The 27,052-nt window shown below is 30.2% G+C and overlaps 1 protein-coding gene across 1 annotated transcript; it reads right to left on the reverse strand.

The window, feature by feature from the left end:
* Nucleotides 1-1,843: 1,843 nt before the first annotated feature.
* LOC132753513 (uncharacterized) lies at nucleotides 1,844-24,595 on the reverse strand. The gene is made up of 4 exons (XM_060743994.1): nucleotides 24,423-24,595; nucleotides 7,216-7,323; nucleotides 2,288-2,632; nucleotides 1,844-1,987 (listed from the first exon to the last, which is right to left on the reverse strand). The coding sequence occupies exons 1-4, from the start codon at nucleotides 24,472-24,474 to the stop codon at nucleotides 1,881-1,883; spliced, it is 612 nt and encodes a 203-aa protein (XP_060599977.1). The 5' UTR covers nucleotides 24,475-24,595; the 3' UTR covers nucleotides 1,844-1,880.
* Nucleotides 24,596-27,052: the final 2,457 nt, after the last annotated feature.

Here is a 27,052-nt window from a genome sequence, read left to right on the forward strand (position 1 = left end):
ATATGAAGTTAACCAAGATATCGATTGATTCGTTAGATACAACTGTTTATCACCTAACCTTTACGAAAATAAATGAAGTGCCAGGTCATTATTGTTGGACAATACATTACCTATTTACATGTGAAACTCCGCCTATGGGCCATCCGAACATCAACAGAAAATCAACAAACATGCCTTTTAGTATCAGTCCGAATTTAACGGTATTGTATTTCCGCATTATAAAACGAATGTTTTCATAATTTTATCCGTTGAAAACCCCTGTATAACAAAAGGTCTTATGTACCGCGAAATCTTGACGGCAAAAATGATTACATGGGAAAATCCTACATTTGCTTTTAACAGCTATTGATTTTTCAAAAGACTAACACTGTGACGTAACGCATACACAGTCTTCAGTGTGCATGTTAAAATTCGTATACGGACTATAGTTTTACCGTGGGGTTTTCCTTTAAAATTATATTTTCTAAACAGTATTTGATAGATTTTACAACCATACTGATAAAAAGGTTTCGAAACGTGTAGACTGCTTGGTTTTATTAGGCGGACGGCAAACCATTTCTAACATAAGCTTTATCTGACAATCAAATAATAAACCGGAAATTTTAAGAATGTAATATTTAAGATAGAATTTAACCGTGAATAAAGATTATTTACCTTTTGGGTTAAAGAAACAGTGAGTCACTCCCTGAGACACCGTTGTTACGCTGAACTGGGAGCAATTTGTATCTGCCTCCTGTCAAAATATATGTGTTTTTTTTTCAACTGATATAGAAAAAAGCCATGTTCAATGCAACATTTGATATATGGCAAAACTTTACAAAGGCTTTTACAAAATCGATTTCAGTATACAGTGATGCGTTTATTTCAAGACCAAGATGGAATATGACGCAAATTGTATATAAAGATTACGTTCAAATAGGTTTCAACTAAACTGTGTAATATAATACTTGTATAATAAAGAAAATATATCAAATGTCGATTTAGTAATTTGCCTTTTATTGATTTGATTTCAGATATTATTAAAGTTACTTCAAATTATCACTGATAGAAAAATAAAAGCCCTTGCCTTTTCAAGAATGAAATCAGTCTCCAACAATCTAAATGTTTCATTTGTATGAACGTATTCCATGTTCAGCCAAACTCTTCACTTTTGCAAAATTGAAATGTTAATAAATGTTAAATAAACATTTTCAGGACTGACCTGAAATGAACAGAAATATCATGTTTTATCTTGTATTCATTTTGAACAATAGGCAGTATGAGCAAACATACGTACGTCAAAGTGAAGGAAAAAGCAGCGAACACATATTCAAGAACACGTTTTAAAAACGATTTCTAAATAAGAGAAAAACAGATTTCCAAAATATTTAATTTTTCAAACGATTTTAATGTCCTTGTTTACATTTTCTAAAAAATGTAAATCATTGGTCAGCATTGGTCAAGCTGCTCTTTTTAGCGTTTCAGCATTTAGTTACAGTTTTACAGTGAACTACTATTTGTATATAGTCCCCATTACCCACCCTTAGTCAACATTAATATTCTTTTTTCATATATTATTGCAATTTCAGCACTATTTGCTCCGATTATTAAGCGTATTGCATGTTCTTAATTCATAAAAACATCATAATAACTCATGCTTGTCTTTTCTATAAACTTTATTCATTTTTAAAGTAATATTTTTCCTTAAAAGATTAGTACTGGAAACACAACCCTAGTATATTCGTTAGATATTTCGTTATTTTTAAGATGTAACAGACTTTATTATCATGCAATACTTAGAATTATATTATCAAAAGTATGTTGTATTGTATAAATCCGCTTTTTCGAACAATTGTTGACAAAAAAGTTAGTTAATACTTTTTACAGACAAACAAACAAGTTTACAAAAATGTTATCCACGAACCTTCTTCACTCACTGCAATATCTGGAACATGACCATGCTGCACAAATTCAGTGACAGGAAAAGTTCTGGTGGATTCTTCAAATTCTAGAAAAATCATGATACAAAGACACCGTTGGATTTTTTGATATATTGAATATCAGATTAATCTGCATTTTAAAGTATCTATAACGATAAACATAGCAGCTCAAATGTAACATTGATTGAATTTAATAAAAGTGATATATGACCATAAATGTCGAAATATTTGATTCCAGATTAGACAAGGAAAATAATTAGATGAATATGTTCATGAGAGATGTTGGAAATTATGATTTCTATTGCTAATGCAAAAACCAGTTTAATTAGAACTTAAAAATGTTAAGGTATACAAGAATTGATGTATACCCGTGGGACACGAAGAACCGATCTTATAAATGCTGTAGTTTCCTGGAATCCATTCTTCCTTATCAAGTGCAGTGTCATTTCGGAATTTCACGCAAAAATAAAAAAACGTCCAATTTTCTATACGATGCGGCGGTTTGAAATAGTCATCGTTTATGATTGAGGAATAGGGCTTCCAATTCCTATCTAAATCTGTAGGGACACTTTCTGAATTTTTACTAAATTCTACCATCTTGACCTTTATAAAACTTTTTGACCATCCTCGAGACTGTGATTCTGGACAGCCATATTTGCACATTGGTATTGCGTATGGCCCTGGTGGCCACACGCTCTCTTTCTCTTGTCTTTCTGTAAACAAAAAAGAATGTAGATATATTTAAATTTGAAAAACTAACCAAAATAATGTTATAAATAAAGCAAAATGTCTGGTTGCTTCTAGTCGTAATCGTATCTTTATTAAATCATTCACAGTAATCTGTAGCACTTTTTCTACCTATATTACTAATGACTATGTTTCAAAATTTAAAAAAAAATGTGTATTATATAGCCTATACATTTTTTGAAACCTTTAACATATTAAGCAATGAAATGTGTTATGCAAAATGTAAAGTAACTCAATTATTTAAAGTTCCTCTAAAGTAGCAATGTTCTCTTCCGGAGAATGAATTTGAATATTTTATACTTATACTAATTAAATATATAAATAAATATATAAATAAATAGCTAAATAAATAAATAAAATCGAACTTTTTGTGTTGATGATGGTTTAATGTTGCTATTAATATGTATCAAGGGCAAATTGCTCCTCACTTTGTCAGTTGTTTTTCTACCTTTAAAGTCTAATACAATGCCGAGAGAAAACACACTATTTAAAAATGCAAATAAAATGCTACGCGGGTATAGACCTATTTTGAGCGAATGAATTAAACATAACTCCAGTTTTCAGCCGGACTTGGCTCCCAAAATTTTATTATGTTGTCATTAAAATCTGCAAAATAAATTCGTTACAAATGGTTTGTAAATATGCGTAAGTTATATCTTAAAAATACCCTCTACCAGGATCTTGCATTTTATCGGGTTCGGCAATTTAACAACGGCAGTTTAATTTCAAATACCAAATAAATTTTGGTTTGTAAGATATTCATTCAACAAATAGCTGTACAATAATTTATGACCACGGTTGCTAAATTAATATATCTTACCCAACCAGGATCTTAAATTTGTCCGGGTTCTGACAATTTAATAACGGTAGTTCAATTTTGACTGTCCAATTCCGAGATATTCATTTATGAAATTATAGCTTTTCAATAATTCATGACGCGATTGCAACATCATATACCAACTACTATCAGATAAGTGTAAACGTTTCTACAAGTAGTTAAAGCTTAGCGTTGTTGATTTATTTCCTTCTGATTTTTAAGCGCTATTCATTTAGATAAAAATAAAATGTACTTATACAATCCTATATAATATATCACTGCTGTTTCGTCATGTACTTACTATGTAAACATTACTGTAGTTTTAATACAAAAACGACACCCAGAAAAAGAACCTGTTTGTGTGCAATTTTATAAAAGAAATTAAAAATCCAAAAGTCTTTGAATTTGCATAGATGACTAAAAACAGATCTACGGTATATCATTATCTGACAAAAAATCACATGAACCTGAATGACAAAAGGTTCTTTTGGTTCATTTGTCGATTTGTAAGTTATTGTCGTTTTTGTGCGTTCACGTTTTTTTTTTAATTTTAAAGAAAGATTCAAGCCAAACAAATATAGGATAAAGCTTACAATAAACCGTCACATTATGAGTAAAATATCTAATTACGTTTTAAGACACTTGATTAGCACTTTAACTTATCATAAGTGTTTGCCTAAAAGATCAAGTGAATCAGGCAGCTAGTTTTCCATTGTGTGTATGATATAAGTATGATAGGTATGATATAAGTAACTACAAGAAATGAAAACCTTAAATCTTGTCAGACAGGGGTAAATTGAAGACACTTTATGAAGCATGTTAATTTACGCCTGATGATGGAGAGTATTTGTTAATAAAATGTCCCCGTCATGCTTGTAGCACCGAATGCAGGATGTTTCATTTAAAGTAATTTAATTACAGAAGAAGAAATAATAACATCATAAAATTAGTTTTTTATGGCGACTGTCCTTAAACCTATCAATGTGCATAATTCCCTCGGGATAATTTATAGAGTATCTAAGAAAGATACAACACATTGACAATGAATTAATTTCAGTAGAAAAATGAAAAAAAAAATAATGTACGTGAAAGGTCGTCATGAACAGTCATATCAGTGAATAATTAAAGTTTATATTGTTTATTCTAGCTTAATATTCGTGACGTTTATACAATGAAATATTTATGCTGCTTTAATTGTTACAGAGTTTGTTGACAGGTTATATTGCCCTTTACATTGTATAAAGGAATAACACATTTGCTTGTTAAGCTGTCCAGACACATTTATTAAAAAAAAATATTTCCATTAAGCCGAGCATTTAACATTTTCAATTTTGCCGTTTGGATGTTCTTTTGGGATTCTATTTCTCTCTTTTTAATCCCTAAGGAGATGTTCATAGCGGATACGCGAAGCTATATCGCTTGTTTATTAGAATAACATAGATTTTGATGATACTGGAGAGACATCATTATATTATTGTGTTGATCTTTAATAAAATGCCACGGTCAATACTTGTTCTACCATCATCAGTTGATGGAAAATGTTAATAAATAAAAAGTGAAGGACCTCAAATATCATATATGAAATATATGTTATTTTGGACTATTTTACAATTTTTGTCGGAAATTACTCGCAATAAATTGCCCTATGATAGAAAATACAATTAACATAAACGGGTCCGTTTAATTATAATAAGAATTATTTAGTAAATAACTTTTAAATGATTTATCTGCCTCCATGTAAGTTTAAGTCAATCATATTACTGACAGATCTTGGTGAAACAAGGGATGTTTATTGTAGAGTGTTATTATATAAGTTTGCTCAATTACCCGTTTAAGTTATAGCTGTTACTGAAAAGTCAAAATATTCATTTGAAAAATATTATTTAACTTGCTGAAAAAAAATCAACAAAATGACTAATTTTGAGACAAAATAATAAATGATTGAATCCAAAATATAATTATACAAAAAAGGAAAACCATTTTAAATATTCTGTTTGTTTGTGTAACAAATACAGTTGTTACATCGGTCAAAAGAAAAGAGGTTTGGTCGTTGAAATTATGGTGTATCATGGTTGAAATTTTAGCTGTGCGGTTGGAATTATTTATTTCAAGAAAAATAAAACAATGAGAGAAGAGTAGCAACGTTATATCTAGAAACATTTAAACAGTATAATATAGTTAAGACAATTGCCAGAAAAAAAAACCCGAGAGAATACCCTGTCAAAATGTATTATGATCAATTGCAAATGAAAGTAAGTTTTAAACTATGTTTCGGTGTTACATATGATAGCACACATTAACTTAATGATGTAAATACTATTACTGACACACCTGTCTGCCTAATATATTTGTGAAAATGTAAGTAAATACCTACAAGTATAAAAGTGCTTGAAACTCAAAGAAGGATGATTAAAAGCCTTATCATCGACATAAAACGTATACTATTTCCTTCTTTACATATAACAAATGAAATGCATCAAACTCTCAAGCGCAGTTATGGCATTTGCTTAAGCATAAATGAATTGTTATAACATTTTTTCTTGATTTAGAATAAATGAAATACAATGACATTAATTTGAGGATATATGAAAGTGCAGTGGCATTAAGGGAACCACATTAAAAAAAAACACAAGGAAAAAATGTTGCATTTGAATATTTTACATAGATAATGTCGGACACTGAAAACAAATGGATAGTTAGGAAATATACTTCCAATGAACTGAAATTATTCCTAGTCCGACTTAAGTGAAAAGCGTTGCAACGTTTTTTAATTTCAGATCCCTTTTCGCAATTAAAAATAATTATTCTAGAAAAACGTATTTGGGAAATTATCTGAGATTTTGTATACACATTAATAGTCTAGACCTACATCAAATGGAGAATTAATCTTGTAAAATTGGTTCTAGTCCAGTCAAGTCAAAAAAACCTCAGCAGGGCCTCTTTAAACTTTAACATATGTTAAGTACAATGACATTGTTTTAGCATAAAGGTAGAACAAAGACATTTACCTTAGCATATGTGAAATACAATGACAATAATTTTAGCAAATATGACGTAAAATGACATTTTCTTTAGCATATTTGAAATACAATGACATTTTCTGAAGCATATATGATATACTCGGGCAGTGACTATTCTTTCCAGCGTACATTAAAAAATAGCAATTACCACTACATTAACTTGTATGTCAATTTCCCCGAGTCAAAGCTCTACAGCATTCATGGCACAAGCCATCTATCTCGAGCGCAAATCTCTGCAACATAATTCATATAAACGTGCAAACGTGACTAGAGGGAATAAGAAACACAAGATCTGTCCGCGTATATGTCTAGTTTATTCTTATTTCTGGATATTACCAAGAAATTAAAGAGGAATTAAAAACATAATCTGCAAACAGGCACAGCGAAATTGCATGTCCTTGATATTGAACAAGTATTTCAAGATTGAAATGAATATCATTGATGCCAGAAAGGGAATGTAACAAAATGTTAGTATCATGTGCTGAGTAAGAAAATGTATCAATTCTGATAGTGAACATGTATTTCAACGAAAAGTCTATGAGAAAAAGATACTAAACAAAAGTGACTTAGAAATTCGGAATAACTGAGCAACACTGAATTATACGATTTTTCGTTTTTTAAAGTCGAATTCTTACTTAAAAGGTTTAAAATATATCAGTAACAAGACCCCCGCTTGCCGGTATAACGTTTTCATTTTAGTGATATTACTTACCGTAACTCATATTCAGCTTTTCACAAATCACTCTGTTCGTCCCATTTTCAAAACATTTTGAGTATGGAAACTCAGTTGGTTTATAAACAACCTTAGGTTGAAGAAACACTGAAATACATTGAATGCAGAATAAATATTAGCTTTGTTTCTTGATGAGAAAGCTGTGGGTATACAATTCTTCAGATGAACAGCAACGGTAGCAAAATATTCATATTAAAACACTATGACTGATAAACCTTACAGAACATTTTCTTAGTTCTTGCGTATAAACATTAATGAAAAAGTATTAGTTTACATACAAAACAATTGTTGAATTGTATTATTTATAATATATTTAAAAATGAAGATATCACAAATTCTTTATATATGCTCAATCTTTTTGTCACCTGTCAAGTATTTTTTCAAAACAAAGTATAACTACACATTGTTATTTTTGTCGATATCTTTTTGTGTATTTTTTGTCATTTGTGGAGTAACTTTTAACAAGAATGTATCTGTTGATTATTGATTACACAATTTAACATTCTTTCACCTGTCGAAGAGACGGAAAGTACAAATTGTTAATGTTGTTAATACCTTTTATTTTATGTCATCTGTCGAGGAGCTTTTTGAAAGACTGAATTTGTTGTATAAACATTTTATCATTTTGTCACCTGTCGAGTATCTTGTCAATAGATGTAACCTATATATAAATAATTGTTGTCACCTGTCGAGTAGCTTTTTAAAATGACTATCAATGTTGGTATTTTCATATAATCATTTTGTTATCTGTCGAGTCATTTTTCGAGAGACAGAAACAACGGATGGTTTATATTGTTGATATATCTTATCATCATCAATTTGTCGATTTTTTTAAGTGAAAAACTATTGTTTGTGAATGTTCTTACTACATATTATCATTGTTTACCTGTGCACTAGATTTTTAAAAAAATATAATTGAGACATGCTTCTATTTGAAATAATTGTCAATCAATGCTAGTTTTTGATGCATATAGAGTAGCTTTAAAAAAAGAAAGAAAAAAAGATGATATAACTAAGAAGAGATCGTTGATGTTGTTAATACTTTAATATATGTGACGCGCTCAGCGATTATTGGCCCAATTTTGTTTTTAATCAGTGTGAGAAAAACGCTTGCAAAGTCACGCGAGTTTTCATGTCTTGATTTTTAGAGTTTCCTTTCAAAACAGAGTTTAATTTTAAGTTGTAAGCGTAGAAATAAACTTGAAAATAAATCAAAAATACTTTTTGAACAGCCCTTCTCAGCTTCCACACGAAAAATATCTCCCAAAAATCTATATTTAGAATAAATACACCGTGTAAACTCAGGAGTCGGGTCAGCGAGTAAACACATGTAGATTTACTACCTTTTACGTCAGTTCTATGTTACTGTACTTGTTTAAATAAATATTAAGGTAAGTGCATCTTTTATTATTTATGCTAATTTTTGTTCATTATTTTTTTCTGATTTGTTGAATAATCATCGTATTTTTACTATAAACAAGACCATGTCTACTTGAACTGGTTTATAAATAAAAAAAACATAGCAGGCATCTAGGTCAGGTCATGACAGATAAAAATTTTGGGATACATTTATTATTACACTCGATTTGTAGTTGTCAGGGTCTTTATAGAAATTTATTGTTATTTTTTTCTAAATTAGACATTGATTACATTACAAAAATAAATTAAAGTCCTGGCTGAAATGAAAATATTAAACACGTGATAAAACAAAACATTTTTGTTATAATATTTTTCTACATCACTGGGACAAAAATGTAACTGGACACATAGCGTATTTTGAAATTTGTTTTTCAATGAATGAGCTTGTTATAGATCTACATCAATTAGATTTATATTGTATAAAAAATTTCTAAAAAAATCAGTGTAAATTTTAAAGGAAATAAATGACAAGGCTACTGTACTGTAATTATTGACAAATGAATTTCTATTGCAATTCAAGATCCAATTTAGTATTATAAGTAAAGAAAATGTTATCAGGGCTGCACTGCATGCAACTTTTAAAATACAATAAATAGATATAGTACTGCTATTGAAGATGTCACCATAGATAAATATCAAAAAATTATTATTATTATTATTATCCTTTTAGTAGTTAAAGTATCTACAATAAATCATATTATATTGGCATTACTCAAAGTCATGAATACCACATACATGTAGCATACTCTACAAGCACGGCTTCCATTAAGGTTCCAAACATAGGCAGTCAAAGATTGCAAAATGTCTGTCATTGGAAGTCACATTACAGGTAAAAAAGGAAAAGCATTACATTTTGGAAGCCAAAATCAAGGAGTAAATGACTCCTAGTCCTAAACTTCCACTAACAGAAGCCCTGCTACCAGGGTATTTCAATCATTTATGAGCCAGTACTTTTTTGCTGATGAAATATTTTGTGTTGTAATTTTAGGTCAGCCAATATACATTAAAAATTTTAAAGAAGATAATACCCAGCATGTTGGAGCCATATTCTTCAAGACCACAAGGAAATGTACTCGTAAATGTTTTGATACTTGTTCTTATGATCAAATGATTTACTATGAATGTAATCATTGTTGCAAATAGCATTTTATATGATGTCAGATAAGAAGTTAAAAATATTGTTTTAAAATTAAATAACTCTGTACAGTTACAGGCAGTAAATATAAAGTTTATATTTAGAAATAATGTTGTATTGTTTTATGCAAATAATGTTAACCTCTTAAAGTACATACTGTATACACGTTGTACATAATTTTCAGAACACATAGATAGTTCGCCTAATTGCTGATGAATATACTAAACTTTTGTTGGAAATGAGGCACCATGTACGACATCTATGCCCTATTGAGCACCAGGGTTATGGAGTAGAAAAGACAATCACTTTGTATCAACTGCACAGTATTTGTCAACATAAAAAGCACTTCAATTGGGTAAGCATACATAAATGTATATATTAATATGCAGTATTCCATTTTAAATTCTTTAATTTGTGAAATAAATAGTGAGGTGACTTTACCACAATGCATGCATATAATGTAGATTCAGATTATTTTAGACATGTTCAAGATGAATGTGACTGCTCCATGTACATGACATATAGACTGTAATATATTACACAAGAACTTACATGGACAAGACCTTATTAGAACCAAATAGCTGTGCAACACTTTACAACAATTTACTTGAATTCATTTCTGTGAAGTCAAATTATTATATCTACACTATATTGTTTCATTTATTCTAATTCAGGTTTTTGTTATTTCAGGATGGCATGTGAGAAGTCAATGACTTGTAGAAGACCTATGTTTGACAGTATATACCAAAGTGAATTACATTCTCATAGAATTTATGTCATCAGAAGCATCCTTGAAAAAGCTGAAATCTGCAGTGGCAGATGCTACAATATTTTGACTTCATTGTGAAACAAGTTTTTGCAAGTTTATGAATCACTTTTTCACTGCTTACAAAAACTGAAGGCATATGAGGAGACATGGTTGTTGTTACCCTGTATGGATCAAACCCTCAAACTGGGGTTGCAGGACTACATTCAAGGACAAAAGTGATCTGTCATTTGTGACTTTCCATGTGTTTGCAAAATCTGTTATTATAATTGTTTTAATTTATTGAAATTATTTCAATTTAAAGATATATTATGTATATAAAATGTTATTCATATTATACAATTTAAAATACACTGATAAGAATATGGTTACACCGTCAATATCTGTAACTAAACATATAATCAGGAAAATAACAAGTGCAAGATCTTTCTATTTTTTGGTTAAATTTCTGAAAGACCTTTGAAATTATTGTGAATACAATTATTTGATATGGAATTTTTTTATAAGATGCCATTATTTTAAATCATACAGTTTTTTTGGCGTTTTTTTAGCATATTTTTTGTTACCATGGTAACTAGAAATACACCATTTTTGTAATCAATGCATAAAAGAATTATTTTTTTGCATTGGATTTATAATTTATATGCTATCATGTTTCAGATATGTGGTTTAAAGTGGACTATCTTAAGTTATGATATTCGCCTCAATCATGGAAAGTTACTGAAATTCTGAGAATTTAATCCTTACATTTTTATTTATTATCAATAACACTTAAAGGGAAAAGTGAAAAATCCTTTATTTCTTTTTCTGAAAAGTCTTAAATATTGTTGTCTTTTGATATAATATAAATTTATGCATTAATTTGGTGATGAATTAATCATATTAAATGCAAAAATATTGCATTTGATGATTTTTTTTATTTTTGTTGCCATGGCAACCGATTATTGACACAAATAATAGTTTTTATATCAGGATATAACATTTATTACACCAAGATGAATGATAACTTTATGTTTTGTTTATTTTATTGTGTCTAACTATGGAATTATTTCTAGTTTAGATATACCAATAAAAGTTTAAAATGCTATTTTTTTGTTGTTATGGTGATGTCATACAAATTAGAATATTTCATAAAATATCAAGTATTCTTAAAAAATAATTGTTGCCAGATATTCAGCAGATGTTTTTCTACCACAAACTAGTCATAACTCATTTTCGCCAAAATGTATCACATTTGGGCCAAACATCGCTGAGCTTGTCACATATTATTTAGACAACAATATTGTCAACGTACACGAAACAATCATATCAGAGGGTAATACCCTTACTATATAAAAATGTATAAACTAGAACATTATTATATGTTTGCAAAAAAATATTTTCTTTTTCCCATGGAATAAGTGAAATGAAATACTATAAACAAAGGCCATGTTAACATTTTCATCCCCCGCAAAATGTGTTTGCTTAATGGGAGAATATATATGCAGTATAGCAGAATAATTAAATTTAAGAGGTCTCTTGGTAATGAAAACTGATGGCAGAAGTAATAACATATTTGAAACCTATGTTAATACCGATGGCTGAAAATAGCAATGGGCAATAACTGAAAAATAATGCAGGGAAGGTTATCATTCTTGTGAACTGCACTCCTTCTCAATAAGATCTGTCCACCTATGAAATTTCAAGTTTATACCATTAACACTTTTTGAGATAAGCTCCAGACAAAAAATATTAACAATAATAAAGGACAACAACTCAAAAATTATAAAGGGTAGAGGTATCATTCTTGCACACAGCATTCCTCCTCAATAAGATAAATCCACAAATTCATGTTAACATTTCAAATACTTTTTTGAGTTATGCTCCACTCAGGAAAAAAATAAGTACGAAAAATAACAGAAGGCAATATCTCAAAAATTATGAAGGGTAGAGTAATCATTTTAAAGCATTGTACACCTTCTGAGTGAGATCTATCAACATATGAAGTTTCATGTTGATATCTCAAAAGCTTTTTAGTTATGCTCTGGACAAGAATTAAGTATGAAAAATAATTAAAGGCAAAAACTGAAAAAAATGCAGGGTAGGTCATCATTCTTGTTTGCTGAACTCCTCCTAAATGAGATCTATCCACCTATGAAGTTTCAAGTCGATACCTCAAAGAGATATGCTACGGAAAGAATTTTATAACGTACGGACGGCCGTTCTAACGGGGAAGTAATAATGTGGCTACATTGTTCTCTCTATTGTTCCGTTTAGCCACACAAAAGAAAAAACCCACATAAAAGCATAACGGAATGAGTGACATCAAAGAGAAAGGACAGTTACCTACTGTCCCTCTATTCACATTATAACTGTACCATGGAAGCGGATGGACGGAATGAAGGACGGAGGGACGGAGACTATTTTTATATCCCTGTCGCCTTTTCGGCGGGGATAATTAACACAATATTGAATTTTCAATACGTAACTAATTTTTCGTTTAGTAGAAAGCATTGTCTGTGAACTGCTATATATTTTAAAGGTATACTATGCTCATCTAGAGTAAAATATAAAATATAAAAATGTACTTTTTTCTTATAGTAGCGTATAAACTTACAACTTCATTTATAACGGTAAAATGACGTCATTCTAAAAACATAATTCATTCATAAAAGGCGCGCGGCTATGATGCCATTTTAAGCACGCGACTCGTCTTAAATGCGGATGGAAGACAGAGTTTACTAGCACCGGCGTAAATGGTAGATAGTCCTGTCTGATATGCAAGAAAAGTTGTTAAATTGTGGTTCTCATTAACCAGAAACAATAGCAATATCTTGGTTTTCGGAAAGTGCTTAAAAAGCTTCAATTCAATTATGTGACTAAAAATGTTCTATTTACTGATAATTTGTTAGAATATCCATTGTTTGATTACCCAAATATAATAATGGATTAAAAAGTAACTATATGTTTAAAGTCATGGTTTATGATTATTTCAGAGTATATTAGGTACATTTAGGACGAATTGGGTTTTATATAAGATCCATGAATTCAATAAAATCTATAGTGTCTGTGCTATTTGTTTTTGCATTTTCAAGGCACATAAAACATATTTCTTACATATCCTAAATTTGCTGGTTGCTCTGTTATTGGTTTGAAAAGATGCCTCAAGGCCTTCTATTATATCATTGTGACAAATGAAAAAGGTTCACAACCAATGCAAATATATATAAATCAAATAGCTGTTTACCTGTTTGTAAACGTAAACTGGAGCACAAATATATGCTTAATTTGAAAATAAAGAATAGAACAAGTTTTTACTGATATTTGATATCACTAAAACTAATTTACAATTGTATCAATATAGAATACTTGGCACAAATCAAATCTTTTAAAAGATGAAAACAAAGATAATCCCAACTGAAGTGTTTGCAATAATAATGTTGAAAGCTTATAATACCTATTTTGGGACTGTGATTTGCATTAAACAAGAGTAGAATTTCTTTTAGGCATACCAAATGCAGATTAAATCAAAGTGCTGAAAGCACTGAAGGGGCGCAATATGTTGCATACAAAACTTTATACTTCGAGATTTGTAGAGCAATCTATTTCAGGTGTTCCTAGCTGATATCATTCCCATTTTTAAAGTAGAATAAGTGCCCATTTTGCATACCATATAAAAGTATTGCCTCCAAACTCTTGTCAAAATTGAAAATCATGTACCAAGAGCATACTTACAAACCAAGTCAAAATGCATAATTGATATCATATATATCATGAATAAACATTTCAAAATATGACATTGGAATTTGTTGGGAAACTATAGTTGTTCAAGTTAATCTAAATTTTTCTTCAACCAATGTTCATGTGAAGGACTTCCATATGTGAGTGTATAACACATAAATCAGTGCACTTACTATATTTATTCCAAGAAATGATTATGCAAATAGAAAAAAACCCAGAAAATTTAACTGTCTATAAAATATTTCTAAACTAAAACCAGGACTGTAAGAACAAACTTAATTTTTTGTAGAAACCTTTCAAGTGCAATACATAATACATGTGAGAATGTAAATTGGAATGGAGTTGGCATTGAAAACAAGAGCCACTACCTAGCTTGGGTCATGCTCTGCTTTTTCTTATATAGAAAGTCAAACACAGCAGTTTGAGAATATTGTAGTACCTATAAGAGTACTCCTAGAAAACATAATATAAATGTATAAAGTAAATTTCAAATTTGAATTTGACTGTCAACACATTTAAGTAAATGTCATAGTTGAATGATAAGTGTTCTTTTGTCCAAGAATGAATCAAATCATAGACAAAAAGCAGTTATGACAATGTGAGCAAATTAAATTGTTTAACCTTGGAGGTAATGGTCAGTTAAAGGTCAAAGTTATATCAGAAAAAATCAACATGTTGGTTTTTGTGATTGTTTGTCCAAGCATGAATCAAATCTGTAAAAAAATAACAAAGTAATGACAATTTTACCTAATTTCGAGGATTTTTTATCAAATAAAGTTAAAGGCCATATAATATATGAACTTGAAGGTTTTTTGTCACAAAAACATATGTCCTCTAAAACTGTGTATTGTTCTGATCACTCCTTTGAATTTGGCAGAAATCCAGCACGCAATTTGACATGTGGTAAGATTTTTCTATTTTTAACCCTGGGGGTCATTTTGTGCAGTGAAGCGGAACATGCCGGCAATGTGCACAACTAGGGATGGAACTGTTCACTCCTGTGTAGTCATTGAAATCTAACCAGCAGTTCTATCTGTGAAAGCCAGATAAGATTTTTATATTTATAGCTCTGACAGCCATTTTGTGCAGCAAAGTTAAACTTGCTGGCAATATGCACAACAAAGGATAGTACTGATCACTCCTATTAAGTTTGGTTGAAATCCCACTACAAGTTTGACTTGTGAACAAGATTTTTCTATTTTAAGCTGTGGCGGCCATATTGTGCAGTGAAATCGAACTTGCAGGCAATGTGCACAACTAGGGATGGTACTAATCAATCCTGTAAAGTTTGGTTGAAATCCCAACTGTAGTTTGACCTATGAAAGTCGGACAATATTTTTCTATTTTTAGCTCTGATCGTAACTTGTCAGTGATGTGCATAACTACAAATGGAATTGATCACTCTTGTAAAGTTTGGTTGAAATTCCACCAGTAGGTTGACCGACGGACGGACAGATTGCGAAAGCAAAAACAATATGTCAATAATTAAATTCAAGGTCAAGTTCCATTTAATCCTCTTGATTGTCCTGTCAGAAGGAGTGTCTGTGACAGAGTGGTCAAGGTTGTTGACTCTACCAGTCATGCTGGACGGTAACCATATTATGACCTTCACTGTGCTGATGCATTGTAAAGATCAAAGCAAAGAAAAAAAATTAAAACATTTAAGAGTCAATGTGATATTGAGTTTGATTTTCTTTTATGATTATGTCTTAGCCTACAAGTTTGAAGAAAATAAAAATTCAAAATCAAAGTTCATACATTTGAACTTGAAGGTCAATATAATTCATGAATCAATGTCAACTTCAGTCTGGTCTTCTTAATGGTCTTGTCCAAAGAATTGTTGTGTCCAAGAATGAAGACAATCCATTAAAAAACTAGAGGATGCTTTTGTAAAAAAGCGCATGTCTCCCCCACTGCACTGTGACCTTGACCTTTGACCTACTGACCCCAAAAACAATAGGGATCATCTGCTCTATAAGACCAATCATCCTATGAAGTTTGAGGGCTGTAGGTCAAAAGGAACTCTAGTTATCATCCGGAAACGAGAAATTGACCAACGGTCACTGTGACCTTGACCTTTGACCTACTGACCCCAAAAACAATAGGGATCATCTGCTCTATAAGACCAATCATCCTATGAAGTTTGAGGGCTGTAGGTCAAAAGGAACTCTAGTTATCATCCGGAAACGAGAAATTGACCAACGGTCACTGTGACCTTGACCTTTGAACTACTGACCCCAAAAACAATAGGGATCATCTGCTCAATAAGCCCAATCATCCTATGAAGTTTGAGGTCTGTAGGTCTAAAGGAACTCTAGTTATCATCCGGAAACGAGAAATTGACCAAACGGTCAGTGTGACCTTGACCTTTGACCTACTGACCCCAAAAACAATAGGGATCATCAGCTCTATAAGACCAATCATCCTATGAAGTTTGAGGGCTGTAGGTCAAAAGGAACTCTAGTTATCATCCGGAAACGAGAAATTGACCAACGGTCACTGTGACCTTGACCTTTGACCTACTGACCCCAAAAACAATAGGGATCATCTGCTCTATAAGACCAATCATCCTATGAAGTTTGAGGGCTGTAGGTCAAAAGGAACTCTAGTTATCATCCGGAAACGAGAAATTGACCAACGGTCACTGTGACCTTGACCTTTGACCTACTGACCCCAAAAACAATAGGGATCATCAGCTCTATAAGACCAATCATCCTATGAAGTTTGAGGGCTGTAGGTCAAAAGGAACTCTAGTTATCGTCCGGAAACGAAGAATGGACGGACGGACGGACTGACGGACTGACGGACGGACTGACGGACGGACGGACTGACGGACGGACGGACAGGGCAAAAACAATATGTCTCCCCCCGAGGTGGGGGAGACATAATAATGGCTAAGTTTAAAGTTTCTGGTAAGCAACATGTGCAGGAACAGCAACTTGACTGTAGTAATAGCTCGAAATTCTTTTTTTAGCTGAACACATGCCCTAATTCATATCAGCTGCCTATATGTTTCACCTTTTTCAACAAAATTTGTTTTCAATAAAACAGGCAGAAGTGTTATAATAAAACTATGTAACAAGTGACTATCATACTAATGAATGAATTAACAATTATCAATAAGCATGTAACACAATTTGCCAAAAGTTTGATCAGAGCTACATTAAAATAACAGATGTTTGCTATGTCAAAAAAGTGCATGCAAAGGATATGTATTTACAAAGCAGTTTAAAATAATGGTGTCACACTGTATAAGTTATCATACTATTTACATAAACCTTCGTAGAAATTAAAAGTAGGCATTCATAGAAAATTCTCATATCATATTCGGTACATTTATGGGCAATTATAATTTTTCTAAATGAATAAATATAAATGAAACTTCTTGTGAGATTTGAAAAAGAGTCAAATTTATGCCCTTTCAATTTTAAGGGTTGTTTTTGCTTAACATCATAATTTCTATGCAGTTTTAGTCCTAACATTTTTCACATAAATATTCTATCCACTGGACAAGCCTAACAAAGATTTAACAAACTATTCCATATTTTTCAACTTAAAGATAATTTTCAAACAGTAACAAAAACTAAAATTGTGATCAAACAACAATTTCTCTATGAAACAATTACATTTAGAATTAAAGCCCCATGACTCCAGATATGCCAAAAGGAAATCCAACTTGATTAAAAAGGTATTAAGTAAAAAGTGCAATAAAAACCTTACATTATGTGCCATTAATGACTGATTTTGCAATATTCAAATGCAATATTCAAATATTCAAATTACTTTCTTTGTTAACTTCACAAAATTTTACTTTGAAATACACTTTCAAAATTATCATGAAAAATTACAATAACCTGGAGGCATGCTGCTTCAAGATAAAAAAAACCCATCCTATTATAAATAACATACTTGAGTATCTTTATAGGCTAGAAAAGCTACCAACAGCAATGAACTGAGAGTTATGGTATCAAACCCCAGGCCAGTGGGCCATTTTCTCTTTAAGTTTAAACATTACTTTTGTACTTTTAGATTACTTTAAGATAGAATACATTATCAATTTTAATTCTATACTTATTATAGGTATTCATTGGTAATACATCATTCAAAATTCAAAATTAAATGAAAGAGCATAGAAAAAATATTTTCAAGATCTAGTAATAATCTAAATGTTTTTAAAATCTAGTAAAATCAAAAGTTGAAAACTATAAATAAATATATTAATAAACATACTATATAAGTACATTACAACAATACATGTATTTTGGATAATACACTCTAAGCTGTACTTTTATTTAAATGGGTGTGGTAGTATAAATGTTTGTAAATATTGTAAGTTATCTATTAGTAATCAATATATCTGTTCTTAATAAAAGAAACATGCAGTTGCACTTGATATTTTTCTGTACAAACAAATTTCAAACATTGATAAGTTAGCTCATCTTCTTGGTGATGTACTGGCATCTCTATATACAAATGTGGTTCTGTTCAATCATAGGTTATCTAATGTTCTTTGTGATAAACTCTCACCTTAAAGTTTATAAAGTTCTGTTCATACATATTTCAAGTGGCTCATTATAGTTCTATACATATTGTGATATTTCAAATATTGGAAAGTTATCTCACATTTTTAGTGAAAGACTGGTGACTAGTTTTCTCCTGAATGTCATTTCTTTTTATAATTAGATAACGTCAATGTACTATATTCATGAGGCTTTCCACATCACATTTAAGAACTCATTAGCCTATTATCCACTATTGCAAAGGGCAGGCAGTCCCCTGTTATTCCAATTTCTTTTCAGGTTTAAAAAACCCAAATGCCGGTATTTCGTTTTCTCTAGTGTTTCCGACATTAAGACACATCTATCTTCCCTCATCACTCCTGCTATTACTGTTCTATCCTACAAGTGCCCCTGTTTCCTGAAAAGTGAATTGCAGAATTAAAATTTCATTTTTTTTTCGAAAAGGGGGGGGGGGGTGGCGGGGCACTTTAGAGCACAGGTTATATGCCCAATTTCCAGCTTTACTGGTTGAGGAAGACCTCGGGTGCCCCTATGTTGTGTATGATTCCAAGCACTAAACAGCAACTGAGTACAACCATCAATGTTCCATAAATGAGCTTGATAGCTTTCTCAAATGAAAGAATCCATAAACCTTTGCAGAGCTCAAACCTACAGCAGTGAAAGGCAGTTGGTTTAATGTCAAAAAACTAAACCAATATGCCACAGACACCCCAAGTTATTTTATCTATTTGCTAAGCAGCAATTTTTACAAAATTATTTAAATTTATAAATGTGAGTGATTCTGATAAACTATAGACAGCTAAGTCAAGATCAGATTATTATGTCAGACAGCTTACTGTGAATATTCAATATTTTAATGTCAATTGTCTCGAGGTGAAAAGGAAAGGAAAGCTGAATTCCTTGTCACAATTCTTCTTGCTACTTACCTTTGTTCCTAATTGCTAGTATAAGATGTAGTTTAAATACACTGAAATTCTTTTTTTTATTAATTTGGCTTTTTGTGACAATAGACTATCCAGTGACAGAAGCTCACTGACTTTAAATAAACTGTCCTGCGTCGGCCTTTAAACAAGTCAAGAATAAAAAAACTATTAGAATACAATTATTAATAATATCATTATTAAGAAATATCATATAGAAATACTTCTAAATAATAATGTACCTCTTCCTTAAGTGTCCATGCTGTTGAAAGAAACATTTATCCATTTATTAACTTCAAGGTTAGTCAGATTGACAGTCTCACATTTTAGCCTTTATCTCTCTTGATTCCATCCTCATTGACCCTAAAGCATCCTTAAATCTATATCCTGCCCTTCACATTCACAAATACAAATCTGACATGTAGGCCTACCTTCTAAAACAGAAAGTTGGAAAGATAAAATATAATTATTATGAGATATACATATAGTATCCCAATAATTATGTTAGTTCATATCAAATAAATAATTTAAGAAACAATTTGTCCAAAATTGCCCAAGTACAAAGATTTTTGAATCAAATCTATGATATAATAAAATAGTAAATACATTTTTTATTTACATGTAAGCTATAATTCAATTTTCCAAGTCTTAGGAATGGTCCAGTATAGTAATTATAGTGTATATACAGTATGTACTATATGTCTTTACAATCTACTATACTGTCCTGAAATTTTAAGAAAACAACTATCTTTTACATCCATTTCTCAGAAGTTGCAAAACCAAGTAAATGAAATTGTTCTGGGTTTTTATCATTCATTCTGCACAACTTCTGATCACAAAAGCTTCAAGGACATTTATGAGTAAATCAGGTCCTATCCTGAAAGACTGTTGTGTTCAACTTTGAAGACTATATTCAAAAATAACAGAGTTATAGCCACTAATAGCAAAAGATCAAGCAAAATTTAGACATTTTACCTTAAATGTTAACATGAAGGTCAAGTTTAGTCTGGTCTACTTGAAGGGTTGTTGTGACCAAGTATGAGGACAATACACCAAGATCTGAAAAAGTTATGAACAAGGTTAAAATTTGTTGACAGCAATGGGAAAGCCGTCATGACTGTAACAATATATTTTGGTATGTCTACCCTATACGCACTGTTGAGCCTAGCCGTTCTGTAATTTTTCAACAATAAATAAATGTAATGATGAAGTCGGTAACTTGCAAGTCTTCTTACATTTTTACAAAGAATTAACATATCTAAAATTTATATTGTTTCTTAATAATTCTATGATGATGTTCAGCCATAATTTATATAATAACAAGATATCCGAAAGATCTATCAGAAATAAATTGGCCCGTGGACTTTAATGTCAATTATAGAGCTCTTATGCAAAATGTAATGGTAAGCATACATCCGCATTAAATTTTCAAGTAGCTAAAAGTTAAACTATTAAAAATACTTTGTCATAATCCAACTACAGCTGGATTGACCCACATGTTTGATTACAAATTTTTACACCAATATTGTCCAAAGAAATGATTTGATAATTTTCAGTCTATTTCTCTTTGCGTTTTCACACAGACTTTAACTATTTATTCACGCCATGATTTTCAGAAGGAAAAAAATCTTCTGATCATCAAACACTAAAAATTAATATACAAACTGTAAATTGTATATGATATTCAATAAAATCTTCTTTTAGAAAAACAGGCTTGCGTATTATTGTTTTAGGCATCTTATTTTTAAAATGCTGTACGGCTAGCCTCAACAGCGAGTATATGCTTGTCGTGTGTGACTCCCATACAGCAAGCACTTTTGTCAAACAATACTAGTTTATATTGCTAGCCGCCGCCATTGTAAATTACTCCTTCCTCTACCAACTCACATACTTCCATCAACAAAAATTATGAATACTAATTTAGTATAATAATCATATAGATGTTAGACAATAAAAGTATTTAAATGGTGACTAAATATGATGTATATAAAATTCCGCTGCTAAAGACAAGTTGTTTTTATTGATTCAATGTTTGTTTCTACAAAGGTAATTAGGTAAGTTTCATCACCGTATGATGACTTATTATATTATATATGACTCATATTAAATAGTGAAAAAAATTTGCAATGTTTACCTGCTTACCTTGTCGACATGGTGATTACACAAATACGGGAAAATTACGTACATGAGAAAATAGTTTGTATTAATATTTCATACGCATTATACAAAGTTCTTACAATATATTTGCACTTTTGAAACATTTCAAAGCTTATAGATTTGAAAAAAAACCCAACATATTGCAATATTTTGTTAGTTGTTGCGTTTTATGACTAAATAATGTTGGTAATATATTTATGCATGTTTTTTACTCTAATTGATAGGATTTAACTCATTACATGACTGGGGCAGTACCTCCAGTCACTTGCAAAAATCATGATCACAAAATAGAAAACTATCTTTTTTCGCCAGTTATTATATTTTTCCTGTATACCATGGCAAAGTTTTGGACCTATTTTGTCCAGCTTAGATAGCTTATTGAGGTGTGTTCAAAAGGTAGTTAAGCATCCCAAAAATGTAATAATAATTTAAGAAAATATCTTTCCACATTTTTGAATAATCCAGATATTAATCAGTGATAAAGAGTAATAAAGAGTGATAAAACAAACCAATATACCAATAAATTGAAAAGTGGACCGAGTTGGAAAAGGGCCGAGCTGACTCGATGTAATGCACTAACATTTGCATCAATAATCATAAAATCAAGCGAAATATATCAACAGCTTTACCAGATTTGGAAGAAAACTTGATTCTACACACGGAATTGATTGCACCTAAAATATCAACGTAATAAAATATTAACAAACATCTTGACCTGCTGTATTTTCTGTAAACACTCAACCATATAGGTCGTTTTCCTGACGAATTTGCTAGATCTACTGATAAATGCAAGACAAAGCAACGAAGTTACTAAACAGTTATGTATACATGAGATTAAGTGTTCGTATAATAAATCTTACAACTCTTTTAAACACCTGGGACTTCCTAATCGACAGCAATCTCTTCTCAATCTTTCTCGGAATAACTAGCCAAGATGGCGATTGCGGGAAAATGATGTCAGAGAGGAAATAGTCCGTATTCATACGCATAAATTTTTTTCTCTGACATGCACACTTTTTAAGCATTTTAAGCTTAAAGTTATCTAATTTGAAAATCGTATTCCATTTTATCCTGAATTATTGTGTTCTCTGGTATTTTAACTTATGCCTTGAAAAAATTGGCACTAAATTTATTACGTATTCTGGTTTCATACATCGGGAACCAGATGGTAGAAAAAATAAACTGGTTCTCTTTAAATTTGTATCGACTGCTGGCGTAGTAATATTCAAATCGCGTAAAGCAATGATATATGTAATTTTGTGATAAAAAGAATTAAAATTTAGTAATAAAATGACCAGTCAATTTTGAAATAGATAAGGTATTATGATTATATGAATATTATAGCAAAATATTGGAACTATTTTTGCTCCGCGCTGATAGCCTAAATGTGTTCAAACCATAGTAAGCTGAATTTATCGTAATTACATTGGGGGCTTGGAACATTTTTTTCATTTATATTTGACATCACTAAAACCAATTTACTAGTGTTTCAATACAGTCTTGTGCACAGAATAGTTGGTACAAGTTAATTATAAAAAATAATTATATAAGATGAATTTCAAAGATAATCCCATCTGAAGTTTTTGCAATAATAATTTTGAAATCTTAGGACATCTCTTTTCGGACTGTGATGTGCATTTAACAAGAATATAATTTCTTTAAGGCATACGAAATGCAGATTATAGAACAATTATTTTTCTTTTGTTTGCAAAGTAGTTAATATATTATTGTAAAATGAATTTTGATAGATGTTACTAAACATTATATTGAGTACCAATATCATATCGAAAGAGAAAAACAAACAATAATTAACAATGTATATATTTTTTAAAAACATTGGGAGAATTTGGAATATATTTTCAATTCATGATTCAATTCATGCATTAGATAGTTTTGAATTAAGTAAGACTGAAAACAATTTTTATTCATTAAAGGGATAAACTAAATGGCTATAAAACAATATATAGAAAAATTAGAAGGATTATACGTTAATGTAGCATGTGTACTTTTGTTCGGTTTAGATGTATGCTTATGTGTTTTGTATAAGTGTGTTCATCTTTCTGTTTTTGAAATAAACGGGATTTCCCTTGCAGGGCGCAAAAAATATCACAAATACACTAATTAAAATGTGATCTCACCGTGGTAATGATAAAATGGAACTATTTTTATATTAGCAACGTTTGGGTCATCTTCTTCGCATTGGTGTCTTATAACGCTTCAGTAACAACAGTCGGAAAATAACTTCTTTCGTAATAAGTAGTAATTGAATGAAAATAACATGTCGGTGTTTTCTTTTGCGTTTCGTGATAATATCGAATTGAAACGTTGAACTTTTCATTTTTACTTTCTGGTGAGTTGTTAATCGTGTATTTAACGTTTAATGTTTTATGGCATATATACAAAAATGCATTAATACTGAATATCACTTGTCAATATAAATAAAAGAAATGAAAGCAATATTGTTATTTATGGACCATTAGCTGAATGTAAATTTCAAGTTGTAATATGCTTTATTCAAAACTATTCTATTAATATAATCAGCAACTTACCTGTATTCAAAAAGTTGACCAAACAAAATATGATACACCACTTCAAAGCCATGATGGCTTGATATGAGTGTTAAGAATTCACAACATTCAATGCATGTTTAAAGCTCAGGCATATTACATAAAGCAAAAGTATTCACAAAACGTCCAATGAATCTGCGAAGTAACTTGTTGCGTTGCTCGATCAAACCAAAATGAGAGTTTAATATGACTCGTTATAGCTAAAAACCATATGTAAATGCCATAACTTATTTTGATTTTGGCATTTCCGGGCAATTTGCAAATCATTAATATCACATAAATGTTATATTTTGATTATTTTCCCATCGGCAACTGAGTATTTAAATAGTGGTGCAAAAATATAAATTAGCTAATTAAGAGTTTTTTAACAACAGCTTCCTGAATAAGTTTGCAAATCCGGGATTTTCGCAAACTCAGCTACCCTTTCTTATGAAATTAGAAAATAAATGAAGAGTTCAGTCAACAATGGGTATAAAATTAAACAAAAACTGGTCTTTAAATTTCACATACCCCGAAGAATTATTGCTGGGAAGACAATCAAAGTTGAGTCCCCCATGGGGTTTTATCATTCTCCCACTGAGGTTTTGCTCTATAAGGGGGTTTATCCCCATTCTATAAAAATGGGAGATAAAAATAATGGGAGATTTGGACAATATAAAGAATTAACTTGTATGCAAGAAAATTATTGTTGTAGTCTTCAAATACTTCATTGTGTAAATAAAAACATAAAAGTAATGTTTAAAAATCCTCCCATTTTCGTTGCGGGAAAATCCACCCATGATTGAAACATGTTGATACAAAGGAAAAAATGCCATTTCTGATAATGGGAGATAATTTCCATTCTTTACAAATGGGAGAATATGCTATCTATGAGATGTGACGCTAAAAAGGTGTAATACAATATGCAATAATAATATAAAATCCAAATAACAGATAAAATGGCGCGGAAGACACAACTAAATAAAAATTTAAAAAAATGATAATAATTATAATGATAATAATAATAATTGTTATAATAATGATGATAATGATAATAATAATAATTGTTATAATAATGATGATAATGATAATAATAATAATAATAATAATCATAATAATAATAATGATAATGGTAATAATAAAAATAATTAATTATGATAATTAAAAATAATAATTAATAACGATAAAATAATTATAATAAAAATAATAATAAAAATAAAAATAATAATAATAATAATAATAATGATAATAATAATAACAATATACATAAAATAGAAATATATATAAATAAAATAGAAATAATAATAATGATAATAATAATAATATTAATAATAATAATGATATTGATACTACTACTACTACTACTACTACTACAAATAATAATAATAATAATTATAATAATAATAGTAGTAGTAATAATAATAAGAACAATCATGATAATAATTATAATAATAATAATAATAATAATAATAATAATAATAATAATAATAATAATAATTATTATTATAATTATAATGACAACGATAACAATAATAACAATAATAATAAGACAGGCAATGGCATCTTGGAATATGACGGGAATGAATACAAAAAAAAATATCATATGTAACGAATTAATCAGCAAAATCCATTTAAATTAAAAGGTTTCCAAATAGCTTTGATGACCACAAGCTAAATGGCAAGTTTCCCACGTTTTGAATTATTTGATTTCTTATTTGACTTAATACATACCAATACCGCCGAAAGTTTTTTTTTTTTTTTTTTTTTTTTTTTTTTGCAAAAAATAGATGTTGATCACTTCGTTAAGTTGTAATAAAAACCTAATAGACCATAAATTTTTAATATTATTCATATAATGAAAAACAACAAGCAATTCCAATAATGGAAATTGTTTCACTTTTTCTGTGATTATCATCGTCGGATGAAAATTGTGACCTTTTTTTCAAGCTGACAGGGGTCACAGACATACGCCAATCAGCGATCGTTATCAGTTACACGCTAAGATGCCTGCGAAGTCCACCATGTACCTTAGGCTAGCTACTTGTCTAGTTTTAATTTAATGTAAATTTAAAGCTATTTAATCAGTACATTAATGAAGATACCAAATAAACTGGCATATTGGCAGACCGAGTAAGTTAGTTTATTACACAAAAAGTCAATAAATTAATACATATGGAAATTAATATACAAAAGCAACGCATTATAAAAAAATCTCTGTGTTTCTTTTTTTATTCATACTGATTATACCTTAATTCTTACCAATTCCTCGCGCATTTTCGCATAAATATTAAACTGTGAAAGAGACATAATAAACAAATCAGACAATTATTGCTTCGATACCGCTCAATTAACGTATAAGACCCAACCAATTGACAATTGCACAAGATTATTCACACCTTCGCCGTCCGGTATAATGTCAGGGTAATTATGTATATAAATGACTTCATACTGTTCATAGTTCCTTTTCAACCGTCCGATTTTCGGTTTTTACACATTCTGGTATTGTCAAGGTTTAATGCAATCGTTTAATAAAGACAAAATTAATTGTCCGATATCAAGAGAGTTCCGATGTTTACAGCGTCCCGTTTTCTCAACTTTCACTGTATTGTATTTACTCATTATATTTGCATCTT

The sequence above is a fragment of the Ruditapes philippinarum genome, unplaced genomic scaffold (assembly GCF_026571515.1).
Source record: "Ruditapes philippinarum isolate M1 unplaced genomic scaffold, ASM2657151v2 ctg5744_1_1_1_1, whole genome shotgun sequence".
NCBI classification, from domain to species: Eukaryota; Metazoa; Mollusca; class Bivalvia; order Venerida; family Veneridae; genus Ruditapes; species Ruditapes philippinarum.

Excerpts from the sequence above, each read along its gene's own strand:
- LOC132753513 (XM_060743994.1), bottom strand. The coding sequence starts at position 24,474 with ATGGCTTTGAAGTGGTGTATCATATTTTGTTTGGTCAACTTTTTGAAT. Across the intron at positions 7,324-24,422 it reads GGTCAACTTTTTGAATACAG|TGTTTCTTCAACCTAAGGTT; the intron begins GTAAGTTGCTGA and ends AATGTATTTCAG. Across the intron at positions 1,988-2,287 it reads CGGTTCTTCGTGTCCCACGG|AATTTGAAGAATCCACCAGA; the intron begins GTATACATCAAT and ends TGATTTTTCTAG.